Source organism: Hypanus sabinus, chromosome 6, assembly GCF_030144855.1.
Source record: "Hypanus sabinus isolate sHypSab1 chromosome 6, sHypSab1.hap1, whole genome shotgun sequence".
Taxonomy (NCBI): domain Eukaryota; kingdom Metazoa; phylum Chordata; class Chondrichthyes; order Myliobatiformes; family Dasyatidae; genus Hypanus; species Hypanus sabinus.
Window position 1 is genome coordinate 135,825,482 of NC_082711.1, and position 25,738 is coordinate 135,851,219.

Sequence of the window (25,738 nt, forward strand, 5' to 3'; positions counted from 1 at the left end):
TCTTCTAGGTGAGGCAAATCTGTTGGGGCATCTATCGTATCCAGTGCTCCTGATGCAGCCTCCTCTACATTAGCGAGACCCATCATAAACTGGGGTACCGCTTTGTTGAGCAGCTGCACTCCATCCACCAAAAGCAGAACTTCCAGTGGCCAAACAATTTAATTCTGATTCCCATTCCTGTTCCAACATGTGGGTCCGTGGCCTCCTCCTCCCTTTCCTTTCAGCTCTGAAGAAGGGTCTGAAATTCATTTCCATTGATGCTGCCTGACCTGTTGAGTGTCTCCAGCATTTTGTATGTGTTGCTGCAGAATATGGTGTTGCAGTTACAGAGAAAGTGTTGTGCTGGTAGACCAATGAAGTGCAACGACCACAACAAAGTAGGTCAGGGTTCAGTGTGTGACAGCAAGATAAAGGCTGTCCTTGAGCTTGGTGGTACATGCTCTCAAGCTTTTATATCTTCTGCCCAATGGGAGAGGGTAGAAGAATGAATGGTTGAGATGGGAGAGGACCTCAATTATGCTGCCTGTTTTCCTGAGGTAGTAGCAAGTGTGAACAGACCCAGAGGGGAGCCTGGCTTATGTAATCGACTGGATTGTGTTCACAAGATTCTTCAAATTCTTAGTCTTTGGCAGAGCAAATGCCATATCAAGCTGAGAATAATATGTTTAAGCTGGAATAACGATTTTGTGGGTAGTTGAGGGGAAAAAACCTTTATGATTGTGGAAGAAATTTCCAAGTTGCTATTTCTCTAGTAGATACAGCTTTAATTAGCTACTCTTTATGACTATCATTGACGGAACTAGGAATTGAGTATTTTTTGTTAAGTGGCTGTGAGATGGAAACAATTATCCCACAGTTCAAAGAACCATCGTCCCACTTGGTGGCGCAATAATATCAGTGCCAGACTCCGGAGCGAAGGTTCCTGTGTTGGAATCCAAGTCAGGTTGAGTGTCGAACTAGCAACTCGGCCTCATAAAAACAAGAATAGCTTGCTACGGAAACACTGTCATGACAGTGCCCTGATAACTCCACTGCCGAATTAAGGGTTCTTCTCCTTCTCCTTCTTCTCCTCCTCCTCCTCCTTCTTCTCCTTCTTCTGCTCATCCTCCTCCTCCTCCTCCTTCTTCTTCTTCTTCTTCTTCTGCTCATCCTCTTCCTCCTTCTTCTTCTTCTTCTGCTCGTCCTCCTCCTCCTCTTTCTTCTTCGTCTTCTTCTCCTCATCCTCCTTCTTCTTCTTCTCCTCATCCTCCTTCTTCTTCTTCTCCTCATCCTCCTTCTTCTTCTTCTTCTTCTTCTTCTCCTCCTCCTCCTCCTTCTTCTTCTTCTCCTCCTCCTCCTTCTTCTTCTTCTCCTCATCCTCCTCCTTCTTCTTCTTCTCATCCTTCTTCTTCTTCTTCTTCTCCTCATCCTTCTTCTTCTTCTTCTTCTTCTCCTCATTCTTCTTCTTCTTCTTCTTCTCCTCATTCTTCTTCTTCTTCTTCTCCTCATTCTTCTTCTTCTTCTTCTCCTCATTCTTCTTCTTCGTCTTCTCCTCATTCTTCTTCTTCTTCTTCTCCTCATTCTTCTTCTTCTTCTCCTCATTCTTCTTCTTCGTCTTCTCCTCATTCTTCTTCTTCTTCTTCTCCTCATTCTTCTTCTTCTTCTCCTCATTCTTCTTCTTCTTCTTCTCCTCATTCTTCTTCTTCTTCTCCTCATTCTTCTTCTTCTTCTTCTCCTCATTCTTCTTCTTCTTCTTCTTCTCCTCATTCTTCTTCTTCTTCTTCTCCTCATTCTTCTTCTTCTTCTTCTTCTCCTCATTCTTCTTCTTCTTCTTCTCCTCATTCTTCTTCTTCTTCTTCTTCTTCTTCTTCTCATCCTTCTTCTTCTTCTTCTTCTTCTTCTTCTCATCCTCCTCCTTCTTCTTCTTCTCCTCCTCCTCCTCCTTCTTCTTCTCCTCATCCTCCTCCTCCTTCTTCTTCTTCTTCTCCTCATCCTCCTCCTCCTTCTTCTTCTTCTTCTCCTCGTCCTCCTTCTTCTTCTTCTCCTCATCGTATTTCTTCCTCTTTTTCTCCTCGTCCTCCTCCTCCTTCTTCTTCTCCACATCCTCCTTCTTCTTCTTCTTCTGCTCGTCCTCCTCCTCCTCCTTCTTCTTCTTCTCTTCCTCATCCTTTTTCTTCTCCTCCTCATCTTCCTCCTCCTTCTTCTTCTTCTTCTACTCGTCCTCCTCCTCCTCCTTCTTCTTCTTCTCCTCGTCCTCCTCCTTCTTCTCCTCGTCCTACTTCTTCTTCTTCTCCTCATCCTCCTTCTTCCTCTTGACTTTTTCTCCTTGTCCTCGTCCTCCTCCTTCTTCTTCTTCTTCTGCCCATTAGAAAACTTTCTCCTTTCCGGATGCATGAGTACATTGTGCAGATAGAGCGGAGTTATACAAGTCCAAGAACAAATTGAGTGTGTGTGCAAATCTACAAGAGATTCATGGACTGACTTTATCTCGTCCAAAGAAAGACTAACTTGAGTATTTTATTGAGGATGACAATGTTAGAGCAAGGGACTTGGGCATCCATGCATATCATTAAAACCAAGAAGAAAAGTAGATTACTGAATTTAAGGTACTTCAGGGTTGAGGTGAAATGCTGCCCACTTGCCTGTTTGAGAGCACCTCTATAAAGCTGTAAAAGCTCAACAACATCCAGGATGAAGCAAGCTGCCTGAATGGCATCCTCTTAAAGATTTACTCTCCTCAATTCTGCCCTGTAGCTGGAATAGCTCCTCTACCACCTGGAGAGATAGATGAGGCTGGCACAGAGAATGTCCCCACCTTTAAGTCTCTCAGTGCTAGGTTGACCTGGTTTGAATATACAACACTGTTATTATCATCACTGTCAAATTTCCACAGCCCCCTATGCAAGAGTACTGTAGGGATCTCTTTACCAGGTGATCTGTAGCATTTGAAGAAGGCTGCTCAGGACCCATCTCCCTTTGTCGTTGAAAAGGTGGTATTGAACCACTGGGATCTTGCTGGTGAAGGTACCATCTCAGTGCTCTTGAGGAGGGTCTTCCAGGATTGAGACCCAACAAAAAGGAAGGTTTGACAATAAGCAGATCAGGCTAGATCGGGCTTGTTTCCTGAACTAGCACGTGTAGTATCAATTCACCCATGATGCCATCCCCCATCCTTCTACCTCCCTTCCATGCAAGAGGTTGTTGTACAGTTGATGTACAAGCCTTTGACGAGGTCCAACAAGGAAGACTGTTCCATAATATGAGGCCATGGGATCTAGGATCAAATAAACCTGGGGATAAGAGACTGAAAATAATGTATGGATTGCTCTTGTAATTGAAAGCCTGTGATCAGTGAAGCTACAATGGAGACATAAAGTGGTTATGAAAGAATATGGAATACATGCCATCATTCATCGGGCATACAATGTAAGAACAAGGAAATTATGGTACAACTAATTAAAATATTGTTTAGATCCCAACCCTGGTACTGCATACAGTTCTGGTCACCGCACTATAGGAAGGACGTAAAGTAAGAGATTCTGCAAAAGCTGGATATCTAGAACAACACACATAAAGTGCTGGAGGAACTCAGCAAGTCAGGCAGCATCTATTATGGAGGGAAATAAAGAGTCAATATTTCACGCTGAGGCCCTTCATTAAGAGAATGTCTTGTCCAGAAAGTCGACTGTGTATTGCATCAGAAGGACACAACTACAATGGAAAGGGTGCAGAGGTATTCACCAGGATGTTGCCTGAGATGACAGGAGACTGGACAAGTTGGTTTGTTTTCTTTGAAACAGAGGAGGCTGGGGGGAGGAGGAATGCTGACTGAGGTACACTAAATTATGAGTGTCAAGGACAGTATGGATAGTAAGTATATTTTCCCCTTAGCAGAAGTGTTCTATAACCAGAAGGCATAGGATTAAGGTAAAGGGTGTCAGTATTACTTTTTCACCTGGGGGTGGTTGAATACTACCTGAGGGTTTGGTGGAGCCAGGTACTCTCACAACATTTTAGTTAAGTACATGTTACCATGACATGGGAGGCTATGGGCTGAGTTTTAGAAAATTGGATTAGTATAAGTACGTATTTGATGCTGGCACAGACAGATCAGGCAGAAGACTGTTTCCATGCTACATTACTTGATGACTCAAAGTAGTGTACCCTTACTATGTGTACTACTGACAGACGTCTTTGAATATTCTGGTGAACAATACGGAAAACATTGTAAGATGCCTGAAAATAATTAAATATATTGAACTAAAGTAAAATGACTTAAGCCTCTGCCCAAAACTGAACACATATTCCAGATGCGGCCTCACCGATGTCTTGTACAAATGCAGCATAACATCCCAACTGCTACACTCAGTAACTGATAAAGAACAGTTTGTCAAAAGCTTCTTCCCCACACTCAGGGAGCTCTCTAGGGTGGCACGGTGCCATAGAGGATGAGACAATGCTTTGCAGTGCCAGCAACCCAAGTTCAATTCCCACTGCTGTCTGTAAGGAGTTTGTACATTCTCCCCGTGCCCACGTGGGTTTCCTCCAGGTGCTGCAGTTTCCGTCCACAGTCCCAACATGTACCAGGTTAGTAGGTTAATTGGTCATTGTAAATTGTCCCATGGTTAGGCTAGTGTTAAGTTGGGGAGTGCTGGGCAGAGAAGAGCCAGAAGGGCCTACTTTGTGCTGTATCTAAATAGATAAATAAACGATCTATCTAAAAGGTTCATCGGGACACTACCATTCACTGTGGAAGTCTTATCCTGGTTATACTTCCCAAAAGTCACCTTGGGCATGTAGGGACATCCAATGAACACTGGCTTTGCCAGTGATGTCAGCACCAACGCAACAACACTTGCCTTTTTCCTGTGTTCAGCTCTTGAATAATGCTTCCTATTGGTCCATTAGCCAGATACACAGCAGATCACTGCTGTGGTACTGAGCTAAATGGTACATCCTTCAGTGAGATGGAAAGCATGCTACCCTATGGACCTCACACTTTTTGGTCAGCTCAGTTTAGCCTGACGCATTCCAAGTAGCGTAGTGGTAACATGATGCTATTACAGGTCAGGGAATTAAGAGTTCAGAGCTCAGTTCTGGCACCATCTGTAAGGAGTTTGTATGTTTTTCCCATGACCACATGGGTTTCCTCAGGGTATTCCAGTTTCCTCCCACAGTCCAAAGACATACTGGTTAATTGGTCCTTGTAAATTGTCCTCTGATTGGGCTAGGGTTAAATAGTGGACGGCTGGGCGGCGCAGCTCGTTGGGCCAGAAGGTCCTGTTCCACTCTGCATCAATAAATAAATAAAGTGCAGTGTGTAACTGGGAGAAGGAACCTCACCTTCCCTAGCAAATGTTGTCCTTGCGCTTCCTACTGACTGAAGTACAGTACTAAAGCAAAAAAAGATTGCACATACTGGTCATGGGAAAATGGTGAAAATACTCAGGAGATTGAGCAGCATCTGCTGAAAGAGAGGCAGAGTGAAGTTTCATGTCAAGGAACCATTCTTCATTTCTCTTGAGCTGTGATCAAGGTCTACCAGAGCTTCTAAATCTTTTAGCCAGTTGTGACTCTTCACCCTGATAAAGGTTTCTCCTGCTGTGTTAGTTTTGCTAAACCCAAGCCGTTGACTTTCACAGTGCTGTCTTCACTAGCAAAGTCAGTATTCTTTAGCCACCCCTACTTGTCCAAGAAGAAGTGACACTTGCAGGATGCCCATATAGCCCAGCATAATCCTGACTGTTTTTGTCAATGATGCAAACAACACATTTCACTGTCTCTTTCAAAGTACATGTGACAAATGAAGCTGAGCTTTATCCTTGCCCGTTCTGCCTCTGATGATCTCGAGTCATGCTGGCAAATTATCCAGCTATGTCTATCAGCATTAGGTGGGCTTCACAAAGCAGGTGGAGATCTATCTAATTACACAGCTCTTAATCTCACTGCGCTAACCCCCTGTGGTGTGCATTCAGAGACGGGCATTACCATTAGTACTTTGAAATTTTACTGAAAACAGCTTTGATTCATTTCTCAATAGACATCACAAACTTTAGTTTGAATATAATCATACATAAACTCCAGGGACAGCTAATGCTAGCAGCAAAATGCTTTCAAAGAATTAAAAACACTTGATGCTAATTTGTAATCACTCCAATTCATTACTCCAAGGGCTTGGAATTAATACACACTAAGCCCTCTAGTCTATTTATGATCTTCAAATTCTTCATTGGGGAGGGCTGGTGTCCACTAACTTGCAGGATCAAAGTTTTATTCCTTTAAGCACATCTTTTAAAGGTTGCTTATTTACAACTATTACATTTCCCCCCCACAGCCATAATACTACATATCTGCTGCTTGAATACCCTGAATAATTCTAGCCTATTGTGCAATACCAAGTACTTACCTCAAATTTTGTAATTTGTCATCATCATTTTCAAAGTTCAAAGTAAAATTTATTATCAGAGTACATACATGTCATTACATACAACCCTGAGATTCTTTTTCTGTGGGCATACTTAGCAAACCTATAGAACAGTAACTGTAAACAGGATCAATGATCAACAAACTGTGCAAAGGGAAATACTGTATAGATAAATAGCGTTAAATAATGAGCATGAAATAACAAGATGAAGAGTCCTTAAGTGAGACCATTGTTTGTGGGAACACCAGAAGCAGAATGAGTATAGTTATACCTTTTCGTTCAAGAGCCTGATGGTTGAGGATTAGTAACCTTTCTTGAACCTGGTGGTGCAAGCCCTGAGGCACTTGTACCTTCAACCTCATGGCAGCAGTGAGGAAAGAGCATGGCCTGGCTGGGAGGGTTTTACCTCTGATTACTAGGCCCAACCCACTACCATCATTTTCTATCATTCAATGACATGAGCAATCTTTTTGAAATGTTGCTTTAAAAAGCTCTAAAATAAATAGCACACGATTCACTTTCAGGTTCAAATCAGAACTTGCAGAACTTCTTGTATAATGCCACTCAGCTTCAAGAACAGAGAGTGTTAGAAATCAACTTTCCCATGTTAGAGGGACCTTCCTTCGCAACTTAGATTGCAGGACAAAGCTCAAGTTGCAAGCAAAGCCCATGTGCCTACTCTGCTTTTAAAGTGAAGATTTATGGTCACCCTCATTTGGAATCTTTCCTCAGTATCATCACACTGACTCTACTGAGATTTGCCATGCACGGCGTTTACTGCTTGCAGAGACCAAGACAGAAAAATAGTGGGGTAGCCTCTACCTTGCATTTATATCCAAACAGGGTTAGGATTAGAGATTGGTAAGTTATTTAAAGTAATGGCTTGGAACTTACACAAGACTTTTGTTTAATGGTTTTTCCACTCCTATATGTATAATGAAGGAAATGTGTCAATTTCAATGGTTCAAAGGTTCAATTTAATATCGGAGAATGTATACAGTATATAACCTGAAACTCTTACTCTTCACAGATATCCACAAAACAAGAAAAACCCCAAAAGATGAATGACAGAAAAACGTTAAACACCCAAAGCCCCCTTCCCCACGCACAAGCAGCAGTAAGCACCAACCCTCCCCCTCCCCCACCTGCCTTAGCAAAAGCATCAAATCTCCCCCCCACCACCTGTCATGCAAACAATAGGAAAGCCCTCAGAGACCATAATCCAGAGTCCAAAAAAAACTACCCATCCCAACACTTTGACATCCCACAGGCTCTCTCTCTCACTAACGAGGGAGAGAGTGAGATATCGCTCCTGCCACAGCAAGCTCGCTGTTTCGATGTTACAGTGTGCAGCGTCACTTATTTTGACAGCAGTGTACACTTCTCTGTCTCAATGTTTCAATCTCCTGTGATGCTTCAGTCAGCAACACTGGCGAGGAATCGAGGAATTTAGAGGGAACAGAAAGAGCACATTATCCACTGATGAGAGATTGCAGAGCTCTGAGGTGCTGAAGGAGCTTGGTTTCCTAGTGCATGATTCACAGAAGCCTTGTAAGCAGGGCTGTGCAAAAAGTGAAGAGAGCTAATGGAATACTATCATCTAATGCAAAGAGAATTGAAGACAAAAGTAAGGAGGCAGTGATTCAATTTGAAGTATTGTGTGTACTTATGAAGCACCTGTTTACGGAACTGTGTTGAAAGCACTTTAGACAAAGTTTTTCTGGACTGATACCAAGATTGGGAAAGTTGCCTTATAAGAAAAGATTAGAAAAAACTAGGCTTGTATCCACAGGAGTTTAGGAGAGTGAGACTAGACTGAAATACAGAAGATCCTGAGAGATTCTGACAGGGAGGGATGTGAAGAGAATTTCTGTATGTGTGTACATTTGTCTGTGTTTATGCATTTACCAATGTGTGACTATCTGTGTGAACCTATTTTTATGAACACAAAAGCATGAATTAGGAACAGACTGCCTGGCCCATCAAGACTGCCCTGTCATTCACTTTGATCATGACTGATTCATACTGGCTGCAACTCCTCCTCTGTGCCAGTTCCCTATTCCTTGATTTTACAAATACTTATTTTTCTTCACCATAAATATATCAAAGGACCTGTCCTCCACCACCCTCGGGTGCAGAGAATTCCACAGGTTCACCAGCTTCTGAGAGAAGTAATTTCTGGACACATTAGTTTTAAAAGACTGAGAACATTCCCTTGTCCAAGTATTCCCTACTGATGAAAATACCTGAATATCAACACTCTCGCACCCCCAGATGATCTTATATGTTTGAACAAAAATCACCATCCCTCACTGTTTTAACTCTTGGGAATACAGGCCTCTCCTGATAGGGCATCCCTTTCATGCGGGGGATTATCCTGGTGAGCCTCCTTTGGACCGCCTTCAATGCTACTATGTCCTTTTAAAGAGGTTAAACAGACCCAGAATTGTGTGTGGTACTCCAGTGACGTGTCACCAACACCCTGCACACCTAGAAGAAAACATCCCTATCTTAAACTCCAACCCCTCTGCCATGAAGGCTAACTTCTTCTTAATGACTTGTGGGACCAGCCTGCCAGTATTTTTGGGATTTATGCCCTAGAACATCGGTCCATCAGTACTTCACACATCTGTGGTCTCTCTCCATTAAGATAATCATCTGCCTCTTATGTAACTTCACACTTGTCCACATCAAACTCCATTTGCCAAATTTTTGCTCAATTACTCACCCCATTGCGCAAGCACAATGACATCATCACAGCACGCTCTTCCATCTATGTTTCTGTCATTGCCAGGCTTGGAAACATTACATTCATTCCTTCCCTAGGGATATTAGAGCACACATCAGTGCATCATGGGAACAGGCCCTTTGTCCAACAATGTCTGTGCTGACCGTGATCTCACATGAAACTAATCTCATCTGCCTGAATAAAACCCACATCCTTCCATCCGCTTCACGTTTCTACCTGTCGAAATGCCTCTTAAACTCCACTTTTATACTTGCGTTCACCACCATCGCTGGCAGAGCAATCCACCACTTGCTATGTAGGTTCAAAGTATATTTATTATCAAAGTATTTATATACTGTACAACCTTGAGATTCGTGTCCTGACAGGCAGCCACAAAGAAACCCAAAAGAACAAGAGAACACAGGTTTAAGGTGCTGGTGAGTAGGTACAGAGGAGATGTCAGGGGTAAGAGAGAAGAGGAATAGACAGAATGAGCAGTACACCCCTGTGGCTGTTTCCATCAATAATGAGTATACCGTTTTGGATACTGTTGGTGGAGATAAGCTACCAGGGACAAGTTGCAGTGGTTGTGTCTCTGGCACCAAGACTGGACTCTCAACTCAGAAGGGAAGGAGGGAAAAGAGGAGAGCAATAGTGATAAGGGATTCGACAGTTAAGGGGACAGATAGGAGGTTCTGTGGAAGAGATCGAGAATCCCGGATGGTCTGTTGCCTCCCTGGTGCCAGGGTCCGCGATATCTCAGATCGAGTTCCCAGTATTCTCAAGAGGGAGGGTGAGCAGCCAGATGTCATGGTCCATGTAGGGACCAATGATGTGGATAGGAAAGAGGAGGTCCTGCAAAGAGAATTTAGGGAGTTAGGTGCAAAGTTGAAGGACAGGACCTCCAGGGCTGCAATCTCAGAATTGCTACCCGTGCCACATGCTAGAGAGGCCAGAAATAGGAAGATAATGCAGCTAAATATGTGGCTAAGGAGTTGGTGCAGGAGGGAGGGCTTCATGTTTCTGGACAATTGGACCTTGTTCCAGGGAATGTTCTGACGGGACAGGTTGCACCTGAACTGGAGGGGGACTAACATACTTGCGGGAAGGTCTGTTAGTGCTGCTCCGGGGGGTTAAACTAGATTTTCAGGAGGAAGGGAACCAGAGTGTTTTAGAGCAGATAGTGAGGTGGAGGAAGATGAAGGTCATGCGAGAACTGCAAGTATAGTGCATGGATTAAAGCCAGATCTAACATTTAAAGAGGCTTTGAGGAAAGAGAAGCAGAATAAAGGGTGTAAAGGTAGTAAGGTAGAAGGGCTAAAGTGTGTGTACTTCAATGCAAGAAGCATCAGGAACAAAGGTGATGAACTGAGAGCTTGGATACATACATGGAATTATGATGTAGTGGCCATTACAGAGACTTGGCTGGCACCAGGGCAGGAATGGATTCTCAATATTCCTGGATTTCAGTGTTTTGAAAGGGAGAGAGGGGGGGAAAAGTGGAGCAGGGGTGGCACTACTGGTCAAGGATACTATTACAGCTACAGAAAGGGTGGGTAATGTAGCAGGATCCTCTTTTGAGTCAGTATGGGGAGAAGTCAGGAACAGAAAGGGAGCAGTTATTCTATTGGGTGTATCCTATAGGTCCCCTGGTAGCAGTAGGGATATTGAGGAGCAGATTGGGAGGCAGATTTTGGAAAGGTGCAAAAATAACAGGGTTGTTATCATGGGTGACTTTAACTTCCCTAATATTGATTGGCACCTGATTAGTTTCAATGGTTTAGACGGGGAAGAGTTTCTCAAGTGCGTACAGGACGGATTCCTGTCACAGTGTGTTGACAGGCCAACTAGGGGGAATGCCATACTAGATCTAGTATTAGGTAACGAACCGGGTCAGGACACAGATCTCTCAGTGGGTGAGCATCTGGGGGACAGTGATCACCGCTCCCTGGTTTTTAACATTATCATGGAAAAGCATAGAATCAGAGAGGACAGGAAAATTTTTAATTGGGGAAGGGCGAATTATGAGGCTATAAGGCTAGAACTTGCAGGTGTCAATTGGGATGATGTTTTTGCAGGGAAATGTACGATGGACATGTGGTTGATGTTTAGGGATCTCTTGCAGGATGTTAGGGATAAATCTGTCCTGGTGAGGAAGATAAAGAATGGTAGGGTGAAGGAACCATGAGTGACAAGTGAGGTGGAGAATCTAATCAGATGGAAGAAGGCAGCATACGTAAGGTTTAGGAAGCAAGGATCAGATGAGTCTATTGAGGAATATAGGGTAGCACAAAAGGAGCGTAAGAAGGGGCTGAGGAGAGCAAGAAGGGGGCATGAGAAGGCCTTGGCGAGTAGGGTAAAGGAAAACCCAAAAGCATTCTTCAATTATGTGAAGAACAAAAGGTTGACAGGAATGAAGATAAGATCGATTAGAGAAAAGGGTGGGAAGATGTGCCTGGAGGCTGTGGAAGTGAGCGAGGTCCTCAATGAATACTTCTCTTTGGTACTCACCGATGAGAGGGAACTTAATGATGGTGAGGACAATATGAGTGAGGTTGATATTCGGGAGCATGATGACATTAAGGGAGAAGAGGAATTGGAGTTGTTAAAATATATTAGGACAGATAAGTCCCGGGGCCTGATGGAATATTCCCCAGGCTGCTCCACGAGGCAAGGGAAGAGATTGCTGAACCTTTGGCTAGGATCTTTATGTCCTCGTTGTCCACGGGAATGGTACCGGAGGATTGGAGGGAGGCAAATGTTATCCCCTTGCTCAAAAAAGTTAGTAGGATTGGTCCTGGTAATTATAGACCAGTCAGCCTTATGTCTGTGGTAGGAAAGCTGTTGGAAAAGATTCTTAGAGATAGAATCTATGGGCACTTAGAGAATCATGATCTGATCAGGGAGAGTCAGCATGGCTTTGTGAAGGGCAGATTGTGTCTAACAAGCCTGATAGAGTTCTTTGAGAAGGTGACCAGGCATATAGATGAGGGCAGTGTAGTGGATGTAATCTACATGGATTTAGTAAGGCATTTGACAAGGTACCACAGAGTAGGATTATTCAGAAAGTCAGAAGGCATGGGATCCAGGGAAGTCTGGCCAGGTGGATTCAGAATTGGCTTGCCTGCAGAAAGCAGAGGGTCGTGGTGGAGGGAGTACATTCAGATTGGAGAGTTGTGACCAGTGGTGTCCCACAAGGATCTGTTCTGGGGCCTCTACTTTTTGTGATTTTTATGAACGACCTGGATGTGGGGGTAGGCAAGTTGGCAAGTTTGCAGACGACATAAAGGTTGGTGGTCTTGTGGATAGCATTGGGGATTGTCAAAGATTGCAGAGAAACATTGATAGGATGCAGAAGTGGGCTGAGAAGTGGCAGATGGAGTTCAACCCGGAGAAGTGTGGGGTGGTACACTTTGGAAGGACAAACTCCAAGGCAGAGTACAAAGTAAATGGCAGGATACTTGGTATTGTGGAGGAGCAGAGGGATCTGGGGGTACATGTCCACAGATCCCTGAAAGTTGCCTCACAGGTAGATAGGGTAGTTAAGAAAGCTTATGGGCTGTTAGCTTTCATAAGTCGAGGGATAGAGTTTAAGAGTTGCAGGGTAATGATGCAGCTCTATAAAACTCTGGTTAGTCCACACTTGGAGTACTGAGTCCAGTTCTGGTTGCCTCACTATAGGAAGGATGTGGAAGCATTGGAAAGAGTACAGAGGAGATTTACCAAGATGCTGCCTGGTTTAGAAAGTACGCATTATGATCAGAAATTAAGGGAGCCAGGGCTTTACTCTCTGGAGAGGAGGATGAGAGGAGACATGATAGAAGTATGCAAGATATTAAGAGGAATAGATAGAGTGGACAGCCAGCGCCTCTTCCCCAGGGCACCACTGCTCAATACAAGAGGACATGGCTTTAAGGTAAGGGGAAGGAAGTTCAAGAGGAATATTACAGGAAGGTTTTTTACTCAGAGAGTGGCTGGTGCGTGGAATGCACTGCCTGAGTCAGTGTTGGAGGCAGATACACTAGTGAAATTTAAGAGACGACTAGACAGGTATATGGAGGAATTTAAGGTGGAGGGTTACATGGGGGGGCAGGGTTTAAGGGTCGGCACAACATTGTGGGCCGAAAGCCCTGTACTGTGCTGTATTCTTCTATGTTCTCAGAGTGGTGAGTGCGTGGAATGGGCTGCCGTCAATGGTGGTGGAGGCGGAATCGATAGGATCTTTTAAGAGACTTTTGGATAGGTACATACAGCTTTGAAAAATAAGGGGGTTATGGGGAAGCCTTGTAATTTCTAAGGTAGGGACATGTTTGGCACAACTTTGTGGGTCGAAGGGCCTCTGTTGTGCTGTAGGTTTTCTATGTTTCAAACCCATTATAAAAAGACTGACAAACACCCAATGTGCAGACAAAAAGAAACAAATCATGCAAACAATATAAGTAAGCAAATAGCTCTCAGAACAAAAGTGAGTCCATAAGCACGAAGCCCGGAGCAGGCTACAGCCACAGCCTCAGTTCAGCACATTTATTATTTTTCAGAACATTTGTTTCCACGGGCCTTTTCTGTCTCTACTGCCTCAGCCATGTGGACACTAAACAGTCTGTAGCCTCCCACATCACACCAGAAGTTCAATGGGATTTGGCCCTTCCTTTTCTAACATTTTCTCATTCCCACTGAAGATGTACAATTTCTTCTTTCATCAGAATTCTCTCAACCTCTACCCCATTTCACAACAATTAGAGATTTCAGGATTTTCACCAGTATCCAGGCATTCAAGTAGAGAAGGCTGCACCAGTCTGCATGGGGTGGGCATTTAGTGAGGTCAGTTCAGCAGATAAATCTGATTGCTACTGTGAAATATTTTAAAAGCAATCACACTTCCTTTGTCTTCATTTATAGCAATTTCCTCATTGTTTCAATATTAGAAGATGAAAATTGTAATAGTAATTTCCAGAAAGCATGTGAATAGATTTTTGGGAGAAATATATAACCGAGCGTTCAGTGGAAGAGTTGTTGAACAGGTTATTGAGGGATGTAAGATGTGCAGCTTACACAATGAATACTATCACAGCACCATCTACAGATGCATGGTGATAACTGCGCAAAGATGAACACTTCATTACGGGATTTCCTTATGTAATGGAGCAAGAAATCTTCATTGAGACAGGCAGCACAGAAACAGGCCCTTTGCCTGCACTAAACCCATATATCTGCAGCCTACTATACCTTGGCATTTCAAGGGTGCTTCTGAAGTAGAGGGAGAGTACCTATTTCCATCACCTTCTCAGGCAGTGCAAATACCCTTTGGGTTTAAAAAAAACTTCCTCAAATCCCCATTTAAACCTCTTACCTTAAAGCTATACTCTCTAGCCTCTGTTATAGGGAAGTTTCTTACTATCTACGTCTCTCATAGGGCACATCTCTATATCTGAGCCCCCGCCCCCCCCCCTTACATACATGTCTATACTGAATTTAATTGAATTTATTTAAAGGCAATTATAGATGGGCAAATGTGTTGGCCTTACCAGTGACACCAATCCTGAAAATATATTAACAGCTACATCAATGTTGGTACATCCTAAGCAGATTTTTGCAGACCTTTGAGAGGGATTTCTGGGCTGCTGCGGGGCTGTCAAGTGCGGGGCTGGTACTGTCAAGTGGGAACTCGGTTCGCGGCTGGCGGGCTGTCTGGGTGAGAAACTGCTCAGCTAAACGGAGCTCGGCCACAACCTGGCTGTAAGCTGAGACAACCAGGAACGGAGCATGCCGTAACCTGTGGAGTCAGGTATCAGGAATGTCAAACAGGACAGCCTGTTTCTGTCTCTGCGGCAGGTTCTGTGCCGTAAATTCTCTGCTTCTCTGATATTTCAGTATTGTGGACTGTTTAAAACGACAATGAGCGTCCAACTGTATTTTAGTGGCGGTTGAATTGGCGCCCTAGTAATAATCCACGGATCTCTCTCTCTCTCTCTCCCGCCCAGGGTGATCGGAACCAACGAGATCCCCATCATCATCGTGGGGAACAAACGGGACCTGCAGAGAGGGCGCGTCATCCCCAGGCGGAACGTCTCCAACCTGGTGAAGAAGACGTGGAAGTGCGGCTACATCGAGTGCTCGGCCAAGTACAACTGGCACATCCTGCTGCTCTTCAGCGAGCTGCTGCGGAGCGTCGGCTGCGCGCGCTGCAGGCACGTGCACACCGCCATCCGCTTCCAGGGGGCGCTGCGGTCCAACCGCTGCGCCGTCATGTGATCCGCCGCCGGGGTCCAGCCGCTGCGCCGTCACGTGATCCGGCGCCGGGGACCAGCCGCTGCGACGTCAGGTGATCCGCTGGAGACCAGCCGGTGCACAGTCACGTGATCAGCCGGGGACCAGCTGCTGCGCCGTCACGTGATCCTCCGCCGCTGTTCGTTCTAGGGGCGGCGGCAGTGCCCGGGAGCTGGGGAGAAATTTTATCTTGCCCTACCATCATCTCGCCGCGCACATGTTTGCCTCGAATAGACAGGCCGCCTTCATCTGCCTCTCTCTGCTCCCGTGTGTGCGTGCGTTTGTGAGTGTGTGTGTGTTAACAGCGGCTGAGTTGTCGGCCTCTTCACTAAATCTTGTACAACCGTCTTCAATTTCTTCCCGTCAGTTACTTCAGCAATAATGAATCGGAAGGATGGAGAACACGGCGTCCTGACGCTTCGAGGCTGGTAGTAGAGTCTCGAGGTCAGTGGCCGCATGGTCCATGGAACTGACCACAACATCCGTTGAAGCTCCAGTCCACCACTGGGCTCCTGCTGCTGGGTGAGAGTCAGAATACTGACCAACAAGCACCGATACCATGTCATACACTGGTACCAGTCCCCATCCCCACTACTGACAATACCCAGCACCTATACACTTGGGGGGGTTCACAGCAGCCAATTTACCTGCTCTTTGCACTTGCCTGACATGTTAAAGGAAAGCAGTTGAGAGAACACGTGGTCTCCACACACAGCATTGAGAGAGGAATTGAACTGGAACAATGGGACACCACCTGTGTCTCTGTGCCCCTGTGTGAGATGCCACCTTTCAAAATGTCCTCAATAGATATCTGCCACGAATTACCAAAAGAATGAATTTCTCCCCAGTGTCCAGGTCACCCACAGCTCCAAGAACCATTAACTGGTTTCTCAGACTGTGTTGCATGTAAGCTGGTGAGACCGTGTGTACACAGACTGGCGGGACTGTGTACATCGATTGATCTCACCACAGGCTGGAGAGACTGCACACGCAGGTTGGTGTCATCATGCCACACACAGGTTGGTCTGACTCTCTTTTTGTCTTTGCGAGTCAGGAGAAATGAAAGTAGAAAGCAGTAGAGAAACCCAGAGGGTAAATTTGCAAATATGTTGGAACCTTAATGAGCCTTGTCTACGAGATTGGACACAGCATCACAATGCTGGAAACTTCAGTAGAGGCAAGGTCTCCTCTCTTGTCACACTTATTTTTCACTCAATAAGGTCTTAAGGAGCTTTTGAGCACTGAGAAGAACCAGAATGTGTAAGGCTTGAGGGGCTTTTTTCCTGTGTTCTGAGCTCAGTTATCACTGAAGATTGTATGTGTAAAGATTGCCCAGTGTTGTGGCAAATCTTTCTCGCAGTGTTTTATATTATAATGGTCCTTCATTCTTCCATCATTAATTCTCATTACCACCTACTTTTCCACATTCCTTCACCCAGATGAGAGGGATATTTTTCACTCTCTTCACTTCAAAATCCATCTTGTCAACACTTTATAACTTAGACCAGTGGATGCATCTTCTCACTCCTGAAGTGTGGCGAATTAGCCAGCAGATGTGACACCTTCAAATCTCAGCATTGCTCCGTTACCACACTGATATGGGTGTGTTACTGATAGCTTTGAATCTACGACCGAGGGAGCTCAGAGATGATAGATGTAGTGGCTTATCAGACAACAGATTATCAGATGTAAGATGGTTTGTTTCATAAAGATAATCAACCCTCACATCTTTTAAACTGCTCACATTATCTTATGTTGATTGACGTTCTGAAGGGGGACTAGGAAACAAAGGTCAGGTGGGGGCATGGCTGTTCAGATCTATAATTCACATTACATTCCAGATAACCATCTGTCAGAGGGTAGAATGAGAATGTGCACATCAGCTCAGGACTTAATTGTGCAGATGGTATCCAATTTATCAGGTCCATTCATAAAAAATTATTCTGTAGCTTCCTTCCAGAGGTCAGGATTTCCCAAATTCTTTAGTTCCAATGAGGAATTTTTGAAGGGCATTCACTTGTAATTTTAGAAATTATTTTCTGAACAAAATTTAAATAAAAATACTCAGGCAATGTGCATCTACAGCAGATGTCTGACAGTAGTTTCATTGCTCCCCAGTAACAATGTAAAATCTCTGATGATATGGGAAAGGGTTTTTTGGATGCCAGGTTTGGTCACGGGGTACTGGTGTCAGGGGTGTAGGCCATTTCTATTTGTCACTAATCCTCAAACACCATTGGACAGTATTATATGCAAACATTAGCTTTGAAGTCCAGTTTTTACTCTGTAAATGACTACACCAGCGAGACCTATTAACCCACAACAGAGAAACTTAATAGCCACCTGCATTTTGCTTTCATTATTTTCTTACAACAAAGGAGGCCATTCAGCCCATTGAGTGTTCACAGACCAATCCATTTCCCTACTTATCAGTAAATGTGGAATAATCTTACAGAAGACAGGCCACCGGGCTTATAAATGAGCATCCTGGCTGTTGGCTGCACTGGCGGACTCTCCCAGACATGGTCTCATGAACCACACTGAATGAGCTGAGCAAATCCGTATCAATGATGGTCTTTCACTATATCTTTGCCATCTGTAGCATCTTGCTCTGCACAGATTGGCTGCCCCATCTCCCATAGTTGCTTTTCTTCAAAAGAACAACATTGGAGACAGTATGTCCCTCACATCTTGATGAAGTGAATTTTACATATTATTCCTACTTTTCCCATGGTTCTCTTCATTTAAATTCCAGTAAGAGTGATTGCCACTTTGGAGTTCCTTCCTCATCCTTGAATCTCATGAGTTGAGATGGAATTTTCTATACAAGTCAATTTTATACATTAACACATCTGGAACATAGCTTTATCAAACAGAATGGCCTGGGGAATTAGTTGGGCCATTAACCAGCATGTATTCTATTGCTTAAGATACCAAAAAGTTTAACTGAATTATTATTTTATTTACAATAAAGATCAGCAGTGGTTAAAGGAAGGGCTTTACTTCCTGCAGTGAAAATCGACAGGAGACTTGGACATTCAGTTCCAAAACATGTCAAGTTCATTGGTGGAGCCCATTGGCTGTGGTCCCAATCAATAGTATCTCAGCAAACCATAACTATTGTAATGTGGTCTGACTGAGACAGTAAACTAGTTTAACTACCAACTGATCCTTCATTTACATTGTACGTATTCTGATTATTAATCATACTGCTGGGTTTGTGCAATTATTAATATACCACATTGTACCACCCTCTCTTGTAGCGAGAGTAAAGAAGTTCCCATCCTAAAACTGGATAAATATATTTACTGAAAAAGCGCTATATCAAGCAAAATAAATTTTATTTACAGTAACTCCTTGTCTAATTGTAAATATTTCTTCGATCATACTGGGGTAGAAACATGCGAGGAACAGCACAGCTTGGGATTGTCCTCCAAAGCACACATCCTGACTTGAAAATGTATCGCCATTACTTCACCAGCACTGGGTCAAAATACAGGAACACTCTCCTTGACAGTATTATGGTATACCCACACCCCCAAGGCTGGTCAGTTCAAGTTGGCAGCTCACCACCACCTCTTCAAGGGCAACTGGACATGAATAATTAAAAGACACAACAGATTGCAGATGCTAGAATCTGGAGTAAAAGACAATCTGCTGCAGGAAATCAGTGGGTAAAGCAACATTTGACTGTGTGTGTGGAGGGGAGGTAGGTAAAATTATCAACATTTCAGATGATGCAGAAATTGAAACATGGACAATTCCTTTCTTTCCACCAACTTTCCTCTTTTATTTCATAGCTTTGTGGACCAACCATTGCTCTGAGCAGGAAATTTTTAAACAGCCTGAAAAATATGCGGTATTTATTTTTTTTTGTAATGGACATCAAACAAACACATCGCACAACACAAGTAAATGGTGCCAGGCAGTGAAAATAACTGACAGGCCCAATGGCAAAAGTAAAATGTTTTGACGAGACGGTGCCAGCGTTCAGTCAGCCAGTGCTTTATTAAAAATTAGCTACAGACTTCCATTCTGTGTTTATTGGTACAATTTGTAACAGATCTAAAATGTTTCAAAGTAAAAGTTGTGATACACTAAAATTACGACACGGAGTCGGTAACTGCAGTCGAAGGAAAAAACTTTATTCGAAATCTTCAGCCTCACTTTTAAGCCTCACTCAACCTGCCCCCCGTGGCACAGAGGCTCCAAAGCTCTGTCCTCGCAAACCCCCGTAGGCTATCTAATTGTGAGTCGGTTCGGATGTGCCAGGAACAGGGTCGCCACATAACCCCCCCCCACCCCCCCAGAACCGGCGATACACCCCCCAATGTCCGGAGTCTGGGCCAGAACCTGCTTGGGAGGTCGGCCTCTCCGCCAAGGTGCCGGAAACTCGGCCGGTTGCGCCAGGTCCACATGGGCCGGTTTGAGGCGGTCCACCGTGAAAACCTCCTCTTTCCCCCCAACGTCCAGCACGAACGTGGACCCGTTGTTCCGGAGCACCATAAACGGCCCCTCGTATGGCCGCTGCAGCGGTGGCCGATGCCCGCCCCTTTGTACAAACACAAACTTACAGTTCTGTAGGTCTTTGGGTACGCAGGTCGGGTGCCGCCCGTGCTGTGAAGTGGGTATGGGGGCCAGGTTACCGAGCTTTTCGCGTAATCTGCCCAGGACTGCTGCGGGTTCTTCCTCTTGCCCCCTTGGGGCTGGTAGGAACTCCCCGGGGACGACCAGGGGCGCGCCGTATACCAACTCAGCCGACGAGGCGTGCAGGTCGTCCTTGGGCGCTGTGCGGATGCCGAGTAGGACCCAGGGAAGCTCGTCCGCCCAGTTGGCTCCTCGCAGGCGGGCCATGAGGGCCGACTTCAGGTGACGGTGGAAACGCTCCACTAGCCCGTTCGACTGTGGGTGGTAGGCAGTGGTGTGGTGCAGCTGAGTCCCCAAAAGGCTGGCCATAGCTGACCACAGGCTGGAGGTGAACTGTGCGCCTCTGTCGGAGGTAATGTGGGCTGGTACACCAAAGCGAGATATCCAGGTGGCGATCAGGGCTCGGGCGCAAGATTTGGAGGTGGTGTCGGTGAGCGGGACCGCCTCTGGCCATCTTGTGAACCGGTCCACGATAGTCAGGAGGTGCCGCGCTCCGCGCGACACTGGCAGGGGGCCCACGATATCCACATGAATGTGGTCAAAACGCCAGTGGGCGGGATGGAACTGCTGCGGTGGGGCTTTGGTGTGCCGCTGAACCTTGGCCGTCTGGCAGTGCATGTACGTTTTGGCCCATTCACTGACCTGTTTGCGGAGTCCGTGCCAAACGAACCTGCTGGAAACCATCCGGACAGTTGTCCGGATGGAGGGATGCGCCAAGTTATGAATGGAGTCGAAAACACGGCGCCGCCAGGCTGTCGGGACGACGGGACGGGGCTGGCCGGTGGCGACGTCACAGAGTAGGGTCCTCTCACCTGGGCCCACGGGGAGGTCCTGGAGCTGCAAACCGGAGACTGCGGTTCTGTAACTCGGAATCTCCTCATCCGCCTGCTGCGCCTCTGCCAGTGCCTCAAAGTCTACCCCTTGGGAAAGGGCACGAACGGTAGGGCGAGGGAGCGCATCCGCCACGACATTGTACTTACCCGAGACGTGCCGGACATCCGTCGTGTATTCAGAGATGTAGGACAGGTGGCGTTGCTGGCGGGACGACCAGGGGTCGGACGCTTTCGTAAACGCAAAGGTAAGCGGTTTGTGGTCCGTGAACGCGGTGAAGGGCCGACCTTCTAGGAAGTACCTGAAATGCCGGATTGCCAGGTAGAGCGCCAACAGTTCCTGGTCGAAAGCACTGTACTTAAGCTCGGGTGGTCACAGGTGTTTGCTGAAAAACGCCAGGGGTTGCCAGCGACCTGCGATGAGTTGCTCCAGCACCCCACCGACTGCCGTGTTTGATGCGTCCACTGTGAGGGCGGTAGGGGTGTCCATTCTGGGATGTACTAGCATTGCGGCGTCCGCCAAAGCTTCCTTCGTTTGAACGAAAGCGGCGGCGGACTCCTCGTCCCAGGTAATGTTCTTGCTCGGACCCGACATCAGGGCGAACAGGGGGCGCATGATCCGGGCAGCTGAAGGGAGGAAGCGGTGGTAGAAATTGACCATACCTACGAATTCCTGAAGGCCTTTGATCGTGGTGGGTCGGGGAAAGAGGCGGACCGCATCTACCTTAGCGGGCAGAGAGGTTGCCCCGTCTTTAGTAATCCTGTGGCCCAGGAAGTCAATGGTATCGAGTCCGAACTGGCATTTGGCGGGGTTGATTGTAAGACCGTACTCACTCAGTCGGGCGCAGAGTTGACGGAGGTGGGACAGATGCTCCTGACGACTGCTGCTGGCTATGAGGATGTCATCCAAATAGATGAACGCGAAGTCCAGGTCCCATCCCACCGCGTCCACAGGATTACTAAAGACGGTAGATGTGGTCCGCCTGGGACGAGGAGTCCACCGCCGCTTTCGTTCAAACGAAGGAAGCTTTAGCGAACGCCACGATGCTAGTACATCCCAGAATGGACGCCCCTACCGCCCTCACAGTGGACGCATCTAACACGGCAGTCGGTGGGGTGCTGGAGCAACTCATCACAGGTCGCTGGCAACCCCTGGCGTTTTTCAGCAAACACCTGCGACCACCCAAGCTTAAGTACAGTGCTTTCGACCGGGAACTGTTGGCGCTCTACCTGGCAATCCGGCATTTCAGGTACTTCCTAGAAGGTCGGCCCTTCACCGCGTTCACGGACCACAAACCGCTTACCTTTGCGTTTACGAAAGCGTCCGACCCCTGGTCATCCCGCCAGCAACGCCACCTGTCCTACATCTCTGAATACACGACGGATGTCCGGCACGTCTCGGGTAAGTACAATGTCGTGGCGGATGCGCTCCCTCGCCCTACCGTTCGTGCCCTTTCCCAAGGGGTAGACTTTGAGGCACTGGCAGAGGCGCAGCAGGTGGATGAGGAGATTCCGAGTTACAGAACCGCAGTCTCCGGTTTGCAGCTCCAGGACCTCCCCGTGGGCCCGGGTGAGAGGACCCTACTCTGTGACGTTGCCACCGGCCAGCCCCGTCCCGTCGTCCCGACAGCCTGGCGGCGCTGTGTTTTGGCATTGCGTTCAGCATAGACATTGCAACCCGAAAGGTCTCTTTCTGCTTAACTCTCGTCCTCAATGGTGCTTTTGAGACATGGGAAATTGCACTGATCCCATCTCCCTCTGCACTGCCTCTTATTAAAAGGACAATAATCATCTCCATAGCCTTGTGTCAGAAATTCCCTACTGAACAAAGTCATTCACTTGCTTTGCAATACATCCCAGGCCATGAACAGGCACCCAAGAATTTACCTGTGTGGAAATCAGCCCCTTTAGCTCTGTTTCAGTCCATGATGCACCTGGTTCAAGATATACACTGAGCCCAGCTTCAAGTTTCAGCCTGGCTTTGTATCCCAAGCAGCGGGGAGGTCTGCATGAAGAACTTTAAGTTGTAGATCACCAGTTCTTAGAAGATCATTTAAAGCCAATTATTTTTAAATTATTCAGATTTATAGTTATTTTAAATTGGAAAAATCTCTTTTGTTTTAAATAGGGCAAGCAACAGGAGGGACAAAACATAAATAATGAGGAACTGAAGAATATTCCTATTAAAGAGCTGCTGATTGGCCCTCAACTGGAGCATGGTGTCCACAACAGGCATCATATTTTATTAAGTTGTCAAAGCCTTGAGTACCTCTGGATTTGCTAAATCTGTACACAGATGGGAAAATGAGGTTTGCAGGAGCCTGGGGAACCTGGGACGGAGCAGAAAATGTTTTGGAAAAATTGACCCGTGGTGCTAACGTGGTTATTTTTCCATAGCTTGTTTTACAAGAAGGCAGCCATTTGGCCCATCTGATCTACAGTGGCTCACAGGAAGCAATCTTATTGGTCCCTGTACTTATTATTCATGAGCCAATTCCCCTTTGATTCGTTTTGATAGTAACCTGCACTAAGAGGTAGGCTAGAGACACCTATGTGATTGTGCAGGTAGGAAGCAATGAACCACGGGCAGGGGCTCAGTAACCAGAGGAAAGTATTTATGGTTTTGGCAAAAGCTTTGAGAAAGTGATTTATACATTGAGATTCTGAGGTAAGTGTCAGGATGTTACTCACTGTCAGTGGGCTGAGAGGTGTGAAGTAGGTAGACAGGAGATCCAGAATTTTCTGTGCCTTGTTTTTCTCTTCAGAAGCCCAATCACCAAAATATATTCTTTCAGGGCTTCCCAATCAATTAGTTTGGGGGGTGGTGAAGCCTCTAACATGGTGGGCAAGGGCCTTTTTCAGTGTGACTCAATGCTGACTCAGCCCTTTGGCTATGATTATGTCATCTCTGCACAGTGGCTCTCTGTAGACACCGACATTGGGAACGGGAGACAAGGCAGCTTCCTCGCAAGCAAATAATGCCAATAAGGCCGACGTACTGTAAGGCTGGATCCTCATGCTAGGTGAAAGACTAAGCAAATCCCTTTCTAGTAATCAACTTTCAAGCTTAGCCAGGATAGATGTGGATAGGAGCACTTCACCAGGAGGAGGACCAGGGTTCCAAAACACTCACAAGATGGCAGTGAGTGTGGGGGGGGGGGGGGGGGTAGGGAAATCGCCTTCATTTCTTCATTGGGTGGTCCTGCTGGTCCAGTGTTGCTGGTTTGAGGTGAAGGACATCTTCTGCATCCAAGACTTCACCCAGTGATGGTTTCTTTGATATCACTTTCAAGTACACAGTAGGATTGCAAAGGTTCCTGCAGGATTTTTGGGAAAGGGAAACAAGGCTCTTCTGTCACTACTGAAACGACAGCTATTGTTTCCACCTTCAGAAGGAGCATGTGATCACAGTGCACATGCTCAACTTATGATGTCATCACCCTCCTGACGTGTTAATACAAAGGGAGGTCAAGGATATCTTTGGGATTTGGACAAGTAAATGCCAGATTCAAAGGTTTGTTTTATACAAGAGAATATGCACAGTGTACAACCTGAAATTCGTACTCTTCACGGATAGCCATGAAACAAGAAACTCCATGGAATGAATGTGAGAAACATTGAAGCCCCAAAGACCCTTTCCCCCTCTCTTTATGTAAGAAACAGCACCCCCCCCCCCCACGTGCCAGCAGAAGCACTGACAACCCCCACCCCCTCACCATGGAAGCAACAGCAGAAGACCCCCCTTCCCCCAGGAGAACTTGATTCAGGGTGCATCAAAACTACAGTCCATAACTGGTACTTCCGACAGGCTCCCTCTCTCCATCAAAAGAGAGGGAGGTCACTCCTACTAAATGAGACCAACTCACTGTTCCAATGTTACAATCTTCCATGTCACTCTCCAAGTCCCCCGCTCGAGGGGGTGGGGGGATGGGGGAGATGGGGGATGGGAGAGAGGCAAGAGATCACGAGTACAGGGGCCTTCCTCTGACAGCAGCAGCAATTAGCCAATGCAACGCCCGCGGTCTCGGTGTTTCAGTCTTGGCGTTTGTCTCTCACGCTGTGTCAGTCAGTGAAATCAGCAAAGAGCCGGGTCATCCACTGGGCCGCTCCCCAGCTTCCAAATACCCAGTCCAAGCGCACGTCTTCCAGGCCATTCATGGAGATAGCAAAGTCCTGGACTGCACAGTTGGTCTGAAAACCCACCACTTGCAGTTTAAACTATAGGTCACGGACTCCGACAGAACCACAACCACCTTGAAAAGGAATGAAAGATATAAGAGAAATGTCAAACTGAGGGTAGATGTGATTTGTGCTGCCATCTACCCTCCTTATGTGTTTGCCATCAAAGGGAAACATGGTTACAGAGTGAATGCCAATCAACCCAGGCTGTGCCATAATTCCAACAAGCCTAGTCATGAGCAAGAACTGCAAGGACAAAGGCCATCAGACCACAAACTACTGGGAAAAATACTTCTGCAACCTGTGTGGAGAGGAGGGCTGCCTCTGCAAGGCTTTCACAAAAAGTGTTGGCATCTACACTTGGCGAATAAGAGGGGGAGCTGGAACTGACAATGCCCAGAGAAATGCTGGCACCCCCACTTTCAGTGCAGTGGCCAAAGCCAAGGCTGAAACAAAGACTGGGACCGAGGAGAGGCCTGAGAACTCACTCTCCAGGTCCCTCCACAACATGAAGAGGAATCAGAGGAGGAGGCTAGTGCAGATGGACAAGAAGAAGAAAGGTGTGTAGTGAAAAGGAAGAGGTCTAAGAAGACACCATCCAAGAGTATAAAGAGAATGGGAAGAAAAGGGCAGGGCAGAAGACAGATGCCAGCAACCTCTCCTAGTCAGAGTGTTGTAGTGTGC

At 46.2% G+C, this 25,738-nt stretch overlaps 1 protein-coding gene across 1 annotated transcript in view; it reads left to right on the forward strand.

Moving 5' to 3' along the window:
- The window catches only part of LOC132395082 (ras-like protein family member 10B), a 113,677-nt gene extending 95,044 nt beyond the window's left edge, over nucleotides 1-18,633 (forward strand). The window contains exon 3 of the mRNA XM_059971395.1: nucleotides 15,113-18,633. Within this exon, the coding sequence (XP_059827378.1) occupies nucleotides 15,113-15,383 (271 nt within the window). The 3' untranslated portion in view covers nucleotides 15,384-18,633. The remainder of the gene's footprint in view (nucleotides 1-15,112) is intronic.
- The last annotated feature ends 7,105 nt before the right edge of the window (nucleotides 18,634-25,738 follow it).